Source organism: Trichoderma camerunense (assembly GCF_050948025.1).
Source record: "Trichoderma camerunense strain CBS 138272 chromosome Unknown V8C40scaffold_17, whole genome shotgun sequence".
Classification (NCBI taxonomy): Eukaryota; Fungi; Ascomycota; class Sordariomycetes; order Hypocreales; family Hypocreaceae; genus Trichoderma; species Trichoderma camerunense.
This window is the reverse complement of record NW_028145353.1, coordinates 548,415-563,701: the sequence shown is the minus strand read 5'-3', so window position 1 is coordinate 563,701 and position 15,287 is coordinate 548,415. Positions and strand designations below refer to the sequence as shown.

Genomic DNA, 15,287 nt, shown 5'->3' with positions numbered 1-15,287 from the left:
ATACTAGCACCGGCAGGAGATCCAGTTCTGTGCTCGTGTCCCAAAGCTGAACATTCAGCTGAGCAAACCCAGTGACAATCTTTTAACTTGATCAGGATGATAATCAACCATGTCCATGGGGCTGGGAGCACGGATCTGCATGGGATGCACAGCCAATGACGGCGCTTCAGACCGAGGAAACTGGTGAGACCTGCTTTAGTAGCGTTAGCGCATCAATTATATGTTCAAATGCTTGTGAAGTGAATGATGGTGTAAAATAGGAAGGATAACAACGGTGAATGGATATCTCAACATTATGCAGCATGTACACGTATGTGATTGTTGGACTTGTTGACCGACGTCACAGTTCCAGGTGGAGGCAAGAGAGTGGATAGCGGTGATAGTAGTGTTCTGCTGTTTTGATAGATTGTTATGTTGAGCATAATATCAGATAATATCAACGTGAAGTAGGGTTGCACAATTTTGACACTTCGGGCAATGAACGGAACCGCTGTCAGTTGGAAGGTGAATTACACCATCACGAACGTATACACACCTCATGGCTTTTAGGAGAGAATTCATAGCAATTCAAACATCGTATATAGATGAAGGTAATGAGCAAAAACTATGGCTCGACAATCCTTCAATGTACTATTGTAAAATATCCATAAACACCAGACAACTCGCTGGTCCCCGTTCCACCAGTAAGACACCCAAATCCCTGCTTAATGTAGCATATTCCCTTTTTAAAAATCCCGTGTACATCATATATCCTTCCAAAAGAAACTCAACTAAAAATCGCTTTCATTTCGCCAAAACCCAGAACTTCAATCGTTTATAGCTACGCCAACCCTTTCATCTTCCAACGCTCTTCGCATCTAGCCAAACCATCCGGATATCGTCGAACGCCGGCATGATTACAATTATGCCAGTAAGCTCGTATAACATCACACTGTTTTACTGTACTTGCATTGATACCGGCCAGATATGCCGGTACAGCCATATGGATGTAAAACTGTGAGGATGACGGCGTTGCTGCAATGATCTGGCACGCCCGGTCTACCGCCAGAGTAATAGTGGCTGCCTTGGATATCGCCGCTGGTTCCTCACTCACTCGGGTCAGCACGGCAATAACTCCCGCGCAGCGATAAGCGTTAGCTGAACGATCCCAGTCGGTAGTGCCTTGGTTAAGCTTGAGGAGCTGCTCCATGGCGAGGATGGCGCTGTTGGCAGGATTAGAGGCCACTTCACCACTCGCCACTCTCGTGAAGAGCTGAAAAGTATCGGCTGGACAACCGACCGTTCGGAAGAAACTATCCGTCAGGAGGTCGCGATGCCAATCCTCAAAGATGAGGTCCGTCGTCCCTCGGATGATACTACCGGTAGTGTCGAACCAAACTAGACGAACCACCATCTCGCCCAGACCGGTGACACTCCGTGATAGCGTGTCCAACTCAGCCCGGCTCTTGCAATGATAGTCTAGCAGTGATTTGGCTCCGTAAAGATGGCGCTGCCAGTCGCCAAAGCCACTGTCGCACACCTCGAAGAAGGCAAAGGCCGCGATACCGATAAATGCAAACGGGTTGGTGGCCTTTAGCGTATCTTTGAGGCTCATGAGGGCGTCCAGCCGGTATCGCGCCATGGCCTCAGACTCCCACAAGTCTCCGCGGCCAGTCGAGGCTCGAGCCGGATGACCATCGATACGGGCCTGGACAAAGTCGCGCAGCCGCGAGATAAGACGCAGGGCCTCGACGGACAGATAGTGGTTGCTCCGCAGCGCATCGCCGTCCAGCGAGATGATTTGCTGGCACAGCGACACCAGCGGCCGGATGAAGCTGTTCTGGTCGGCCTCGGACCAGTTGATGGGCTCGTCGCCGGGGCTTGAGACCGGCCGGTCAGGCGGCGACAAGGAGGAATCCGCCGGGCGATCCGGGGTGAGACCCGAGTCGCTGGATCGCGACAGCGTCGACTGCGATCTGGCCTGGCGAGGGCGCGTGATGGTTGGGGACGTGGACGCGGAGATGGACGAGAACGAGGCATCCTTTGCCGACGAGCTGGCGCCGACCCAGATGACTCGCTGCGGATAGCCGCCACACGGCACGCCGGCAGCGATACACTGTTACACACACACATGATGAGCATTGATATTGATGGATGTCATGCCAAGCAACAAGCAACAAGGAGCATAAACAATGAGACAACAAGGGCTGGATATGAGATGAGGGCATACCCACTTCTCCGCAAGAGGGTCTGTTGAGATCGCACTTGACGTCTCTTAGCTTGCAGCTGCGACAGTCCCGATCCCGGCGCATGCCACGCGGCTTTCCGACTGGCTTGTTGCGCTGCTGAAGAACCCCATCCTTGGTGTTGGAACTGGAAGCCATTCCCAGCTTGCTCGATTTGGTAGGTTGTCAAAACGGCAAATCGGGAAGGCAACCAAAGAGGAGGGCGGAAGACAAACGACAACAAGGGCGTGGGGGAGGGGGGGTGGGCGGGTGTGGATTAACAAGGGGAGGAGAAAGAGGAGAAGGGGAGAAAGAGAAGAAGAAGAATGGTGAAAAGGAGAAGAGATCAGGGGATGTCTAGCATCGCGATGCGGCTGGTGTGGATGTGGATAGATTGTATGTATGTAGGCGAGCAAAGGATTTGGCCCGTCTGCGGGGGTTGCAAGGAACCGATCTCGTTATCGCAGCTCCATAGTGCGACTCTGGCTGGTTAATTGCTCGGCAGCCTACCGGAGAGAGGCAGCTTCTCCGCATGGGCATGGCAGAGAGAGGATAAGTTTCGAAACTAACAGCCCGTCATCAGCAACGAGACTCAGTACCAGTTACCAGTTACTCGTATCGTCAGTTGCCGAACGATGGAGCCTCGCCCCGAGCCTCGAGCTTGGCCCCCATCTATTTACCCCAGCTTTTTGTCTTCCCTTCCGAAAGAGGGGACGTTTCTTGTGTTTCCCCACGTCTGATTCACCGGCCGGTGACTGACTGAATGACGCCCTCAGCAGGGAGGCTTGAGGCTAGAAGCATCAGTACTAGTACAGTTGAGTTATCGAGTTTCCGTACGGAGTAGAATCATGACACTGCATGGCTCGGGCATGCGCTAAAGACTTCCATGCCAAACCGAAACAGGGATCTTAACTCGGCCAACTTTTTTAGTTATAACACCATTGAAGCTCCAACAGCCAGCCATGCCGCTAAATGGGCGTATCTGAGTCTTGATCCAGTTCCAGTTCATCACCGCCCTCACGCGACAGGCCGAAAAGGCGCGAAGCTCGGACTACAACCTGTGCTAGCATCTGGGCATCGTACTAGACAAGATATTGGAGATAACGGGGGGGCGAACTAACAGGCGCCTCTTATCTCGCCACAGCGATAACTCACCAGCGTTGTTCGTCTTTTTCTTATTGCCGGCATTGACTAGGTCCGTCCACATGGACTTTTTTAGCCGACGACGGGCGCTGGAACAAGAAACGACGTTCCGACGGGGGTGTGGCCGATTACATTACCTGATGACTGATGAGGGAGCATCCAGCTCTTAAGATCCACCAAACACCCTCGCATTCTGTGTTCCTGTGATCGACCATCAGAGAGAGAGCATCAGCTGCAAGGTTCCATCACTCGCTGCCTTTGTCTGAAGAAAAAAATCTTCACAGACTCTTTTGCCTTGCGCTGAGAGCGGAAACCGGAGGCGGCTCGACCCTCCTCGGCAGTTCAACATGGTGCACCAAAAAGTCCGCGAATACTTCCATACGGAGTATAAGCCCGGAGAGCGTACGCTGATACGCAAGATTGACTTTTTCATCTTGACGTTTTGCTGTCTCAGCTACTTCATCAACTATGTACGTGTAACGCTCTGCCTGCTTCATATGCACGTTGGCTAACTAGAGTCTCACCCAGCTTGACCGCTCCAACCTTGCCAATGCTTACGTCTCGGGTATGAGAGAAGACTTGGGCTTTGTTGGAAACCAGCTCAATGTCATTAATACCTGCTTCACCGTTGGGTAAGTGACTGATCTTGTCCCTCTGTAGTAGAGACCGGGGGAGTTGGAGAGAGACAAAAATACCAGGTACTAACAAGATTGGACTTCTAGCTATGTTTTGGGTCAAGTCCCCTCCAATCTTTCCCTCTACTATGTCAAGCCGCGCATCTGGTTCCCCTGCATGATGCTCTGTTGGGGCGGCCTCACCATGGTTACCGCCTCCGTCCACAACCCGCAAGGAATCATGGCTATTCGCTTTTTCCAAGGAATCTTTGAGGCTTCTACCTTTGTCGGTACGCATTACATCCTTGGTGCCTGGTATACGGAGCGCGAGTTGGGAAAGCGCAGCGGTATCTTTACCTCATCTGGTCTTGCTGGTAGCATGATTGGCGGCTTCATCCAGACGGGCATTCACTCAAGCCTCAACGGTCGCGGTGGACTCGCGGGATGGCGTTGGCTTTTCATCATCGACGGCCTTCTTACCATTCCAGTCGCTGCGTATGGTTTCTTCTTCTTCCCGGACACGCCTCGCAACACAACGGCCTTTTACCTTACAGACGATGAAAAGGCTCTGGCTGTGGCCCGCGTTCCTGTCGTTGAAGAGCATTCGCCCATCACTTTCCGCTTTCTTAAGAAGGTCCTGTTGTCCTGGTACTGGTGGGGTTTTGTCATGCTCTGGGTTATTGCCGGAGAGACAGAGTCGTTTTCTTCCAATTCACTTCTCGCTCTCTACATGAAGAGCCATCCTACGATCAAGTATACGGTTTCTCAGCTCAACAACTATCCTACTGGGGTACCCGCAGTCGGCATCATCTCGACCTTGTTCTGGGCTACACTGACAGACTTCTTAAACGGAAAGCGATATCTTGTAGGATTTTTTATTGGAATAACTGGTATTTCTACGTCTATCATGGTTCTAGTTTCTTCCCACAACCCAACGAGCTCGCATTCCACGTCAGTAGTTTTCGGGGCTTACCTATGGGCCGGATCCGTCTATGCCTGTCAAGCAACCTTCTTCGCCTGGTGTAACGACTCGATGAGATATGAGGAACACGTCTTCCGAGCTGTCGTCCTAGCAGGAATGAATTTAGGCAATAACGCAGTGAATGCATGGTTAGTATCATTCCTTTGGTGTTGCAGTTGTTCTTGTTGGGGTGGTTGTTGTTGCATCATCAACAGAGTACTAACGCCCCTCTTTGCAGGTGGAGCATCATTTTTTACGGAGCTTCTGAGGCTCCATGGTTCACTGTAAGTTTACGTGCTTTTCTATCAATTTATTATTTATTTACTAACTTGGGGTTACAGCGCGGAATGTGGGCGATGATTGCTTGTTGTATCGCCCTTGTGATCTGGACGACGCTTCTGGCCTACACAGACCGCCGTGATAGAAAGAATCGTGAGCTTGACGAAATTACTGGCAGAATGAGCATTACCATTGAAAGCAAGGAGAAGGAGTAGCGTGGCTGTTGGTTGTTTTTGTTATGTTGTGCATAGTCAATTTACATTATTTTTAATCCGCATAACTAATGATATATTCAATAAACGATGGAAGAAGCACATATCAGTTATGTTTGACCTTAGGTACATTTATATTTGTGTTGATCTCACAACATCCCGGGGTCATGCAGTCATTTCAATGTACCTGGATACTAGTACAATGAGTCAGTTACCTATCCCGTAATCACACACGGGTCTCATTCGTCCATGTAAAAATGACTTTACTTGAGTTTCCACTGTTGGTATTGACTTGAAGAGTTTCTAATTGCGTCAGCGTATATTTCTTCAATGGCGAGGGATATCTTGTTGTGATCTCACAATCGCTGGTTGGAGTTGTGGGCCGTGTGACAAGATGACATCGCCATTACTGATCATCAAGGACAATGGTAACGGAGACATGGAAAAGGATATAATAGGACATGGTTGGATATATATATTGTTGTTTTTGTCTTCATTTCAATTAGCCTATCGCAAATGAAGAGGACAGGCAGCCGCTCTCCTTAACAAGACTTAGTAGCTTGGGTGCGGTAGGCAGGATGTCTACTTAAGACCAATAGGTAAATAAGAATATCTGTTTACCTCTAATGTAAGGCATAATTCATAATCTATTTTCTTTGTGAAGAAGCTTCTGGTACCTTCTATTCCGGATTCTCTCGAATTCGAAACCTGTTCACCACTTCACGTTCAACTACATATACAACAAAGGGGGCGACCGGATTGGTGGTGGCTGGCGGAAGGGGATATTTGGTAGTAAAATAAATTCATCGATTGGCATCACCTTGGACAGTTGACATGGTAAACGTATTCAGCGCTTGGTGTCAAGTTGGGTTCATGACTGTTGGCTCGTCAGACGTATTCACAGCAAAATGCGTTCAACCAAATGTCGGCAGCTCTTAATCCACAATACAAGTCATCACACCAGTTCTCACGAATGCTCGCCGAGTCTCAGTCTCGAAGTTAACCACCTTTGTTCCGTGTCTCCATTCATAAGCCTCGCTCCAAGAGCATGCCCCCAGCCGCAATGCATTTCGCAACGCCCACGCCAAATACTTTGCAAAGCAATTGTAGACCATAATGTCCAAGTCCGCGAGCCAAGCAGCTACAATTCTATCAGTGCGCAGTGACTAATGGCAAAACGAAAACACAGCTTCATGAGAAGATCCCCACAAGCTGAAGATGTAGGATCCCGTGAAGACGACCTACCGATACAGCCACAAACACACGGTGCAATTCACTTTTTCTTGACACCCCAGCTCACATAAGACTCAATGCTTCAGGAATCGCTCCTAATTTCTCGCCCCGTTCATTTTCTTTATTCATTATTTCCTCAACTCTCTCTTTGCTCGAAATGTCACCAAATCCTCTATCTAGGCCCTCCAACATGTAGTGATGACCGTCAAATCATTCTTTTCGGTTGCCAACGCCGCCTCGAGTTCCACAAGACCTGCCACTATGCCGACAAATGCTGAGAAAGAACCGATGCCGCCGCCGCCGTTGGCATCATCTCTCAAAGATCTTGACTTGAAACCAAATGATGCTAAGTTGCAGCAAGCGATTTTCCGCATCCGCATTTACCAAGCTCAGGCAATACGCCTTACTCGAGAGCAGCAGGAGGAAATGTGTGATATTATCAAGAGTTATGACTACGTTAGAGTACGTACAGCAAAGACAGCTTCAGCCCATAAGCTGTACAAGCAGACTATGAACGCCTTGAAGAAAAAAGGCAAACGTGTCGAGAACTTATCATGGCCCATATACCTCATTTTGTCGGCCGTTTACAAGAAGCTACCCAAGAGGTATATGAAACTTGTTAAAAGGTTCTACGGAACGAGTACTATTGGCGATTATTCTAACACTTACCGTACCCTCCTCAGAGGTTCGGAGAGCGCCTCTTCTACATCAGCAAATGCTTCTAATATTTCGCAAAATCCTTTTGCTTCGTCTTCCTCGGCGAAACCTTTTGCTGCTCCCGCTGGCTCAATGTTTGCTCCCGCTGGCTCAACGCTGTTTTCTTTGTCGACGAATGCTCCTTCTACCTCGACTAACTCATTCCCTTCGGCCGCCAACGCCGCCTCGAGTTTCACGAGACTAATGATACCGACAAATGCTTCCGCTCAGAGCAAAGATGTGTTGCTTACCAAACCCAAGGACGGTAAAGATACTGTATTAGCCGCCGCAAAAAAAAAACAGTCGCCGAAGCAAAAGCATACATAGCGGCCCAAAAGGCTATAGAAGACCAGAGGATGTCTGGGCCCGCCCTTCAACACGATGAACAGGACTTAACTAGTGAGGAAGATTCTGACTCCTCCTCTTCAGAGGTTGAAGTCCTTTGGCATAAGAAGCGCCAAGCGTCAGTTAACCGCGAAGACGATCCGTGTTTTGCGGCTAAGCGACCACGCCCGTCCTCTAGTGGCAAACCGTTCGACATTGCAACAGTGGCATAGTAGCCAAGTGGCCTGAAGCTTCTCCACTCGGTGAAGGGTCATCAGTCTGCTCCTCTCACTATGGATGTTTGTCTCGCTATCTTCTTCTAGTATCTACTACTTCTTCTTCTAATATCTGCTACTTCTTCTAATATCTACTACTTCTTCTAGTATCTACTACTTCTTTTAGTCTCGCTATCTTCTTCTAGTATCTACTACTTCTTCTAGTATCTGCTACTTCTTCTAGTATCTACTACTTCTCCTAGTATCTGCTACTTCCTCCAGTATCTGCTACTTCCTCCAGTATCTGCTACTTCCTCCAGTATCTGCTACTTCTTCTAGTCCGCTACTATCTCTACTTTCTGCTACTATCTCTTTAAAACTATATATCGGCTGAACGCTTAGCTGGAATCGATGGCACGGGCTTCGGTGGATGTTGTATGTTGTTTGATTCCATGGCTTCCTCTGTGTTATCGGCCACTGGCTTTGAACGACTCACTTCCGGCGGATTCCTCTGCCGCGGCCTTTAATATAGCCGTAATCTCCAATTCCATCTCTGCAGCCTTTTCCATCTTCTCTTGGGCCTTGAACTTTATCTTTAGAGCCGTGTACATGTTTGCTACGGCCCCCAATTCCAACTTTGTAGCCAATTTCATTTCCGCTGCAGCCTCCAATCTCATCTCTGCAGCAGCGTACGTCTTCGCTGCGACGTTCTTCTTCTCCCTCCTAACTCTCCCTCCCATGCCTTTCTGGCTTCCCTGCAGCAAAGAGCGGGCGATTTCTTTCTTCGCCGGCGAGCCGTTGCCCAAGATGTTTCCAGCCACCCTGGAGAAAAACAAGTCATCGCCCGACTCGCGGCGTTCTTCCCTGCTAAGGGGAGTTGGCGATGCTGGACGTTTCTGCGCCGTTTTGCCGAATAGTCCTCCCCATTGCATATCGTCTGATTGTATGTTTTCCTCTCTGTCCTCTTGTTCTCTGGCCCCTTCCTCCTGACTCTTCATCTCCTCCAACATCGCCAGCTGCCTCTTCTTCTTCTCCGCCAGCTCTTTCTCAGCCTCTGCCTTCTTCTTTGTTGTCTTCTTCTTGCTCCCAGTGACCTCGACAGGCCCGGCAGGCAGTGTCCCTTCTAGGCGGTAGTACTCTTCTGAGTGGTCTGCAACCACGCTGGTGCCGAATGTCTCGCGGATTGCGTTGACGTATTTCGTTGGGAGAGTATCCTTATATATCGTACGTAGAATAGCGAAAACCGGCCACGAAAGGCTCTCTGGCGTTTTCTCGATCAACTTCTGCTGGGGTTTGTACAGCTTACGGGAAGATGGTGAATCTTTCGCAGATGGTGGAATGGCGTAATGTACACCTGCGATGAAGGCGCGCATCTCATCGCGTTGCGCTGGCGTCAATCTTGTGAATTGCATGTGGTATGCCTTGATACATTCGATTCCGTCCGCCCACGCAGAGTGACCTTCGGTTATTTGGGTGCGCTCGCCTGACTTTTCTTTCTTTACCAGATCGGTATACGTAAGGAAAAGTTCCTTTGCTAGAGTTGCCTTTTTTTTTCCTTTTGAGGCCATCGCGCGCTTCATCAGCCGTAACCTTTTGCGGTGCGTTTTATTTGACCTAGGCGAATCTTTTCTCTTTAATAATGACTAAAAAGAGATAGCAGATACTAGAAAAAAGTAGCAGATACTAGAAAAAAAAAATAAGACTAGAAGAAAATAGCAGATACTAGATGAAGTAGCGAGACTAGAAGAATATAGTAATAATAGTAGATATTTAAGGATTTGAACTGCCTACTAGGTACCTATGCACCTATCGACGAACAAGGGATGTCCGAACATGGCAAATTACCTGAGAAAAGGCAACGAGAGCCAACGATCCCATCATTAAAAGGTTACCCAAACTTACATGTACACAATGCGTGATGAATTAATAGGGACAGTGCCTCTGCCAACATGAAACAGGCGTATTAAGTTTAACAAAGGAGAGGAAAAATGCACAAGTGGCTAGGTCTTCTGTGCTCTTGGATAGCAGCGAGGCGAAGCATTTCCACAGCCACGATAGGGCAATGTTCGATATTTGCAGTCCATATTAAACAAATCGCTGCAATATATTCTTTCCGCCGCCACAGACCCTACAACATACTTTACCCATTAAATAATAACAGTCTTGAGTACATATCCTCTCACTAAGCCCAATCAAACTCAACCATCGTTGCTGTGAAAACAAAATCCAACTGTAGAAGTACAAGTCTCCATTTCTTACTCGTCTTCCGCTATCCGGTTACTCTACCTTCCTTGGGATCATGTAAACATTCACCGGACCCTTCTCCCACAGAGAATAGGTCTTGCTTCGATCATCCCAGCCTTCGGTTCCTTCAGCCAGTTTAATATCGTATTGCATTATCACACGAGCCAAGATGAGACGCATTTCAGAGTATGCAAGGCTAGTTTTGGAATGTCAGTCAATGGTCTTGAATTGCCACAGTGAACGCGCATATCATGACTTACTTCTTGCCAATACAGTTCCGAGGCCCTGTGGAGAATGGTTGAAAGCACTCTCGCCTGTCATTTGCGAATTTCGGATCACCAAGCCACCGCTCAGGAATAAAGTCATCAGGCTGCGTCCAGTAATTCGGGTTGTGGAACAAAGGCCACTGCCAAACCTCAACAATGGTCTGAATTCATGAGTTAGAAGTTTTGATTCCTATGGGATGAACGTGAAGGATATTAACTTACATCCTCGGGAACATATTCCCCAGCAATCATGGCGCCTCCTTCGGCAGTGAGTCGTGGCAGGCCACTGACGACAGGTGGATACATGCGCATAACTTCGTCAAGAACGGCCAGCATGTATGTGAGATGCTGCACACTGGTAATGGTAATATCTTCCGCGCTATTAAAGGTCGTCCGCACTTCTTGGGCCAATTTTGCTTGGACTTCTGGAAAAAGACCAAGATAATAAGCAGCGGCAGACAAGGCTGTGGCTGTGGTCTCAGAGCCCGCAATGATAAGAATGGATGCATTGGACGTGAGCTCCTCAAAAGTAAGGGACTAGAGACTTCATTTAGTATGAATTCGCTCATGTATGAGTATACCAGTTCAACTCACTTCTCCATTGCGCTTTGTTGTCATTGATGTCATGAAATCGGGGCGGTTGGAGCCGGTTTCTAGACGCTTCTTAACCTTCATGGCGGAGAGACGTTGATTCTCGGCATATTTATTTGATACACCCTTCGGCATGGTGTATGGTAAAATGAATTTCAACAAGCGTTTAGGGACTATTTTGAGATGTTTGAGGGCGCCGATGTAGACCAGATTCTTGACACTGTTAAAGATGAGCTGAACCCAAGGATCATATGTGGAGTTTTGGAGACAGCCAAATGATTCACCAAAGGCCAAATCGCCGATTATGTCGAATGTCGCATAGTTGAACCAGCGAACCATGTCAATCGGCTGAGTTCCATTGGCGCCATTCTTCTCAAGAGACTTCATAAGTTCCTCAACGTAGTCACGGATGATGGGCTCCTGATCCAGCATGGCTTGATGAGAAAAACCGTTTGCCAAGCTCCTTCGGAAGCGAGTGTGGTCGGCTCGGTTGGCACCAATAATGTTCGTTACATGTAATTCTTGACGTATAGGATCCTTTCGGTGCTCCGGCTGTCCAGCCTTGCGGTGACCACGGATGTCATTCATAGCATCAGGGTGGCTAAAAGACAAGAAGTCGGGAGCAATGCGGACAATGGGGCCATACTTGAGATGAAGATCCAAAACATCGCGGTGGCCCTCACCACTGATGAGGAGGCGGGAGTAGGGGAAGCGAGAAATGGCCGACAGCTTGGGGCCGGGAAATTTGCTCAAGGGGTGAAAGTAGAGATTGTAGATGCAAAGCCAGACAAAGTAACCAAAACCCTATATGATAGCACCGATGTGTCAACACGGTAAAGAGTTTAATCACAGAGTTGAACTTACAAACACTATAACAGCGAGTGGAAGAGCCAAGCTGAGCTTGAGGGGGATGGCGACTTTTGCAGCGTCGTTGCTGATGAGAATGCCCATCGCGAAAAGCTTTCGAATTTACTCGTCTTCACAAAATGTGTTTCTGATGATCAAAAGATGCTATGAGAAGAGGGGAAGAGCGATTGTAATATCAGCTGGTCCATATAGTGGCAAACACCACTTTATATATAGCGGAGTTGACTGTTGCATTTGCAACATCGCGTACGGCAATGTTCCCCCGAGTACTCCCCTACAGCATACACGCAATCAACCACCCACGCAATACTACTACGAAGTACTTCTGTTGCCCCCTTCGTCTGTCTCGGGTGCTCCATTTGCGATCGACTGCGGAACACTCCTGTGAGATCGGAGATGCGGCCGCGACTCCATCTCACGGGAGATGTTAACAACCCGCAGTGCGTCCTGCAGTAGCCGCCACAGTATTGGCCATAAAGAGGCTTCAAAGGGGGGCGCTGGGACCATATCCGTGGAAACTCCTCGGAGCAAAGCCACACGCATTGCTGTAGGGAGGAAATATAAATCACCACCCCTGCAATTGAACAGCTTCAATGTAACCCCCCGTGGTCTGTGTCTGGCCACTCCGCAGTGGGGCGGAGACACAAATAGCTTGCTTTTATTTCTTTTACGTGTATCGCAAATACATACTTGGACAAGACTCTGCATCCGCCTCGCACGAGACAATGTCGTGTCGAGATGTGCGGTTGCGGAAATAAAGCTGGCGGTGCCCCATGATAGCAACACCAAGTCCGCATTGCCCCGTAGTATGCGGAAATACCTGGTGATGGATGGGCATGTACTCAGCGCATTTTCAGATGCGGCCGAAACGGCGATATGGCCGTTGGAGAGAGTTTCATCCGTTGCATTCTACCGCATGAAATATTGCATGGGGTAAATACCTGCATAGATGACGCAACTGTAGACACTCCCTCCTTTACTTTGCTAATCGATAGCATGATATACTTGGTGGGCAGTGTTCATTAGGAAGCATGTGACAACAAGTCCGCAGGCACTCTATGTGTGATTCTAAAATAAGTTGGTTATAGCGATGTAATCTGTACAGTAGATGCAAAACCATTGAAGGGATTCGCCAAGGAGAGATTTAGACGGATAATTAATGCACGAACGATAATATAGAGATTAAGAGGTAACTGGGTGAGTTAGCATTACTTGCCCACGTTGTCAGTTGCGACTCAATAACAATACTTGTAATATCGCTGATACTTTACAACTTTGCTGATTCAAGTTCAGCGGGTCAATCCTAGAAAATGACTTGACAACACTAATAAAAAGCGACCAATTACAGCTCATAGTAACCGAGCGATGCAGCATTCGCTCGAATGTCCATGCAGGCCCTGGGGTCAATACCCAGCCCGAAGTGGAGGCTGGGTTGTCAAAATTGGGGCGGGAGTTTCCACCCCGGTTGTTTTAGAAATTCCGTGGAAACATTACCCTTTTGTACTACTCCGTACAAACGAAGCAATCCTCAAAGTTATAGGGGCATGAAGAGTATTTAGGAGCCCGATTTATCACCTTGCGGATTTGTGTGGAACCAAAGTCACAGTCGCGACTTCGTCCTAGTGCACATTTGCAATCTCGTTGATTCCGCTGCCAGCGAGCTTTAGGCCAGACATACTTGCCGATGCGCGATTCGAGTTAAATTGACAGAGATGAAGACTATTCAGTCTTTCTATCAGATTTGTATCTACTTAGTGCCATGAGTACACATCCAACACCGGTGCTCCCCTGTACAGTCACAAAAGCCGCGTGTAAACGGAGCAGATGTCTCTTTGTGAGAGTGCAATTATCTCCAAAGCTGTCCGATAGATAGATGAGCAAAGCAGCATTGTTTATGAGGGTGCGAAAACAGATCAAATGCTCTCAAGTTATTGGTTTGTGAGGCTAACTGTTCTCACTGCCATAGTGCAGGTCTGACGCTGTAGAATTTGAGTATAGTGCCTGAAAAACTCATGCTGTAGCTGCTTGCTTAGTTTCGAGTCATAGATGCTGTTTGTTTTGTTGCATCTCTTTTTCACTCTAGTTGGCCTCGACACTATGGCACGTAGCTGATGCAACTCGTCTTATTCTTACCCTTGATAGTCGTATCTGTTTAAGCAACCCTATACTCGGATTCGGCTACAACCATGCGATGTTTACGTGCCATTGAATCTCTTATCATGCATATTGAAAAATTGACTAAATTGTCGAGAACGCCGACTATACTAAATCTGTTACTGAGCTTTGCTGAGCTAACACCAGCAAAAAACAAAAGGAAAGAAAGCGGTGGATTTTGTTGATTGGGTATCTCGTTACTAGGTGAACGTATGTAGTTCCCCAAAGAGCGGATCATCCGTTACGCGTATAATGTAAGACAAATAGGACCACCAGAAAACTATTAACCCATAGATCTGGAAGTTTCCGACTTAAGATTTGCTCATCGAGTACTAACAACGAAATCTTACGAGGCCCTATCCACCAGTAGGTATGTTGCAGGTAAACACCATCTCTTCCCACCACCCGCGGCTCGACATACACCTTGTTGCTACTAGGTAGTATTGGTTTGGGAGGCACCAAACAAATAGACGTTGCAGACTCGTCCAGGAAGCTATTTTCTCTACGATGAGCCCGATATTGAGTATTTGTCTCCATATTTCAATGTAAATAGAGCCTCGCCACAATAAACGGGTATGAGAACATCACATGACCAGAGATATATAAATTCCTGAGTGTTGAAATATCCTGCGTTGTCTCACAGCCAGAGGGCATGAAGAATTTCAGGTCAAATTGCCAGGATATCTAGGTTCTACGCATATTGTTTGTGAGACATTATAAGCTGGATCTTCGACAGTCGCTGCACTAATTTAAAGTTCGACATGTATGTATGTCGCACACCTGCACAAAGGGGACAGACGGCTGTCCCCATCACCTGGCAACGAAACGCTCAATACTTGAAAGCCAATTGGCTCTTTCCTCTCTTCTCTTGTTTTGTTTCCACAGGAACAAAATTTCCTTTTTTCTTTTTCCCCCAAACGCGAAGTTTTCTTTCTCCCACATCACACTTTGACATTGAACTCCTCCGACATCACCTTTCAAAGTTGAACTCTACACTCTGACGTTGAACTCCTCCGATATCATTTTCCAAAGCTGAACAATACGCTCTGACGTTGAACTCTTCGGACATTACCTTTCAAAGTTAAACTCCTCCCACCGATACCCAAGCACACCATCCCAACAAGGTCAGACGGCGCGCAACAGCGAAGATGAACGGCGTCAAAGCGAAGATGTCCGCCGCCGCCGAGAAGAATGAAGCGGCTGCAAGAATGAAATTGGAGGCTGCCAAAATGAATGTAGCGGCTGCAAAGATGGAATTGGAGGCTGCAGAGATGATGTTGGAGG

General features: G+C 48.0%; 5 protein-coding genes across 5 annotated transcripts; 2 read left to right on the top strand and 3 right to left on the bottom strand.

Moving 5' to 3' along the window:
• Positions 1–543: 543 nt before the first annotated feature.
• V8C40DRAFT_253323 (Zn(II)2Cys6 transcription factor) lies at positions 544–2,535 on the bottom strand. The gene is made up of 2 exons (XM_083217588.1): positions 2,214–2,535; positions 544–2,095 (listed from the first exon to the last, which is right to left on the bottom strand). Exons 1-2 carry the CDS (start codon positions 2,361–2,363, stop codon positions 821–823), a joined length of 1,425 nt encoding a protein of 474 aa, XP_083069878.1. The 5' UTR covers positions 2,364–2,535; the 3' UTR covers positions 544–820.
• A 974-nt stretch (positions 2,536–3,509) lies between these two features.
• Positions 3,510–5,635, top strand: V8C40DRAFT_75984 (major facilitator superfamily domain-containing protein). The gene is made up of 5 exons (XM_083223399.1): positions 3,510–3,817; positions 3,876–3,979; positions 4,070–5,071; positions 5,161–5,206; positions 5,264–5,635. Exons 1-5 carry the CDS (start codon positions 3,695–3,697, stop codon positions 5,414–5,416), a joined length of 1,428 nt encoding a protein of 475 aa, XP_083069877.1. The 5' UTR covers positions 3,510–3,694; the 3' UTR covers positions 5,417–5,635.
• Positions 5,636–6,907: 1,272 nt separating this feature from the next.
• V8C40DRAFT_269054 (uncharacterized protein) lies at positions 6,908–7,899 on the top strand (the record flags this gene model as incomplete). Its single annotated transcript, XM_083220034.1, has 3 exons — positions 6,908–7,251; positions 7,330–7,607; positions 7,670–7,899. The coding sequence occupies 3 exons, from the start codon at positions 6,908–6,910 to the stop codon at positions 7,897–7,899; spliced, it is 852 nt and encodes a 283-aa protein (XP_083069876.1).
• Positions 7,900–8,348: 449 nt separating this feature from the next.
• V8C40DRAFT_269053 (uncharacterized protein) lies at positions 8,349–9,449 on the bottom strand (the record flags this gene model as incomplete). Its single annotated transcript, XM_083220033.1, has 1 exon — positions 8,349–9,449. The coding sequence occupies one exon, from the start codon at positions 9,447–9,449 to the stop codon at positions 8,349–8,351; it is 1,101 nt and encodes a 366-aa protein (XP_083069875.1).
• Positions 9,450–10,054: 605 nt separating this feature from the next.
• On the bottom strand, positions 10,055–12,351 carry V8C40DRAFT_253317 (cytochrome P450). The gene is made up of 5 exons (XM_083217587.1): positions 11,847–12,351; positions 10,986–11,786; positions 10,614–10,928; positions 10,386–10,552; positions 10,055–10,321 (listed from the first exon to the last, which is right to left on the bottom strand). Exons 1-5 carry the CDS (start codon positions 11,931–11,933, stop codon positions 10,159–10,161), a joined length of 1,533 nt encoding a protein of 510 aa, XP_083069874.1. The 5' UTR covers positions 11,934–12,351; the 3' UTR covers positions 10,055–10,158.
• Between the last annotated feature and the right edge of the window lie 2,936 nt (positions 12,352–15,287).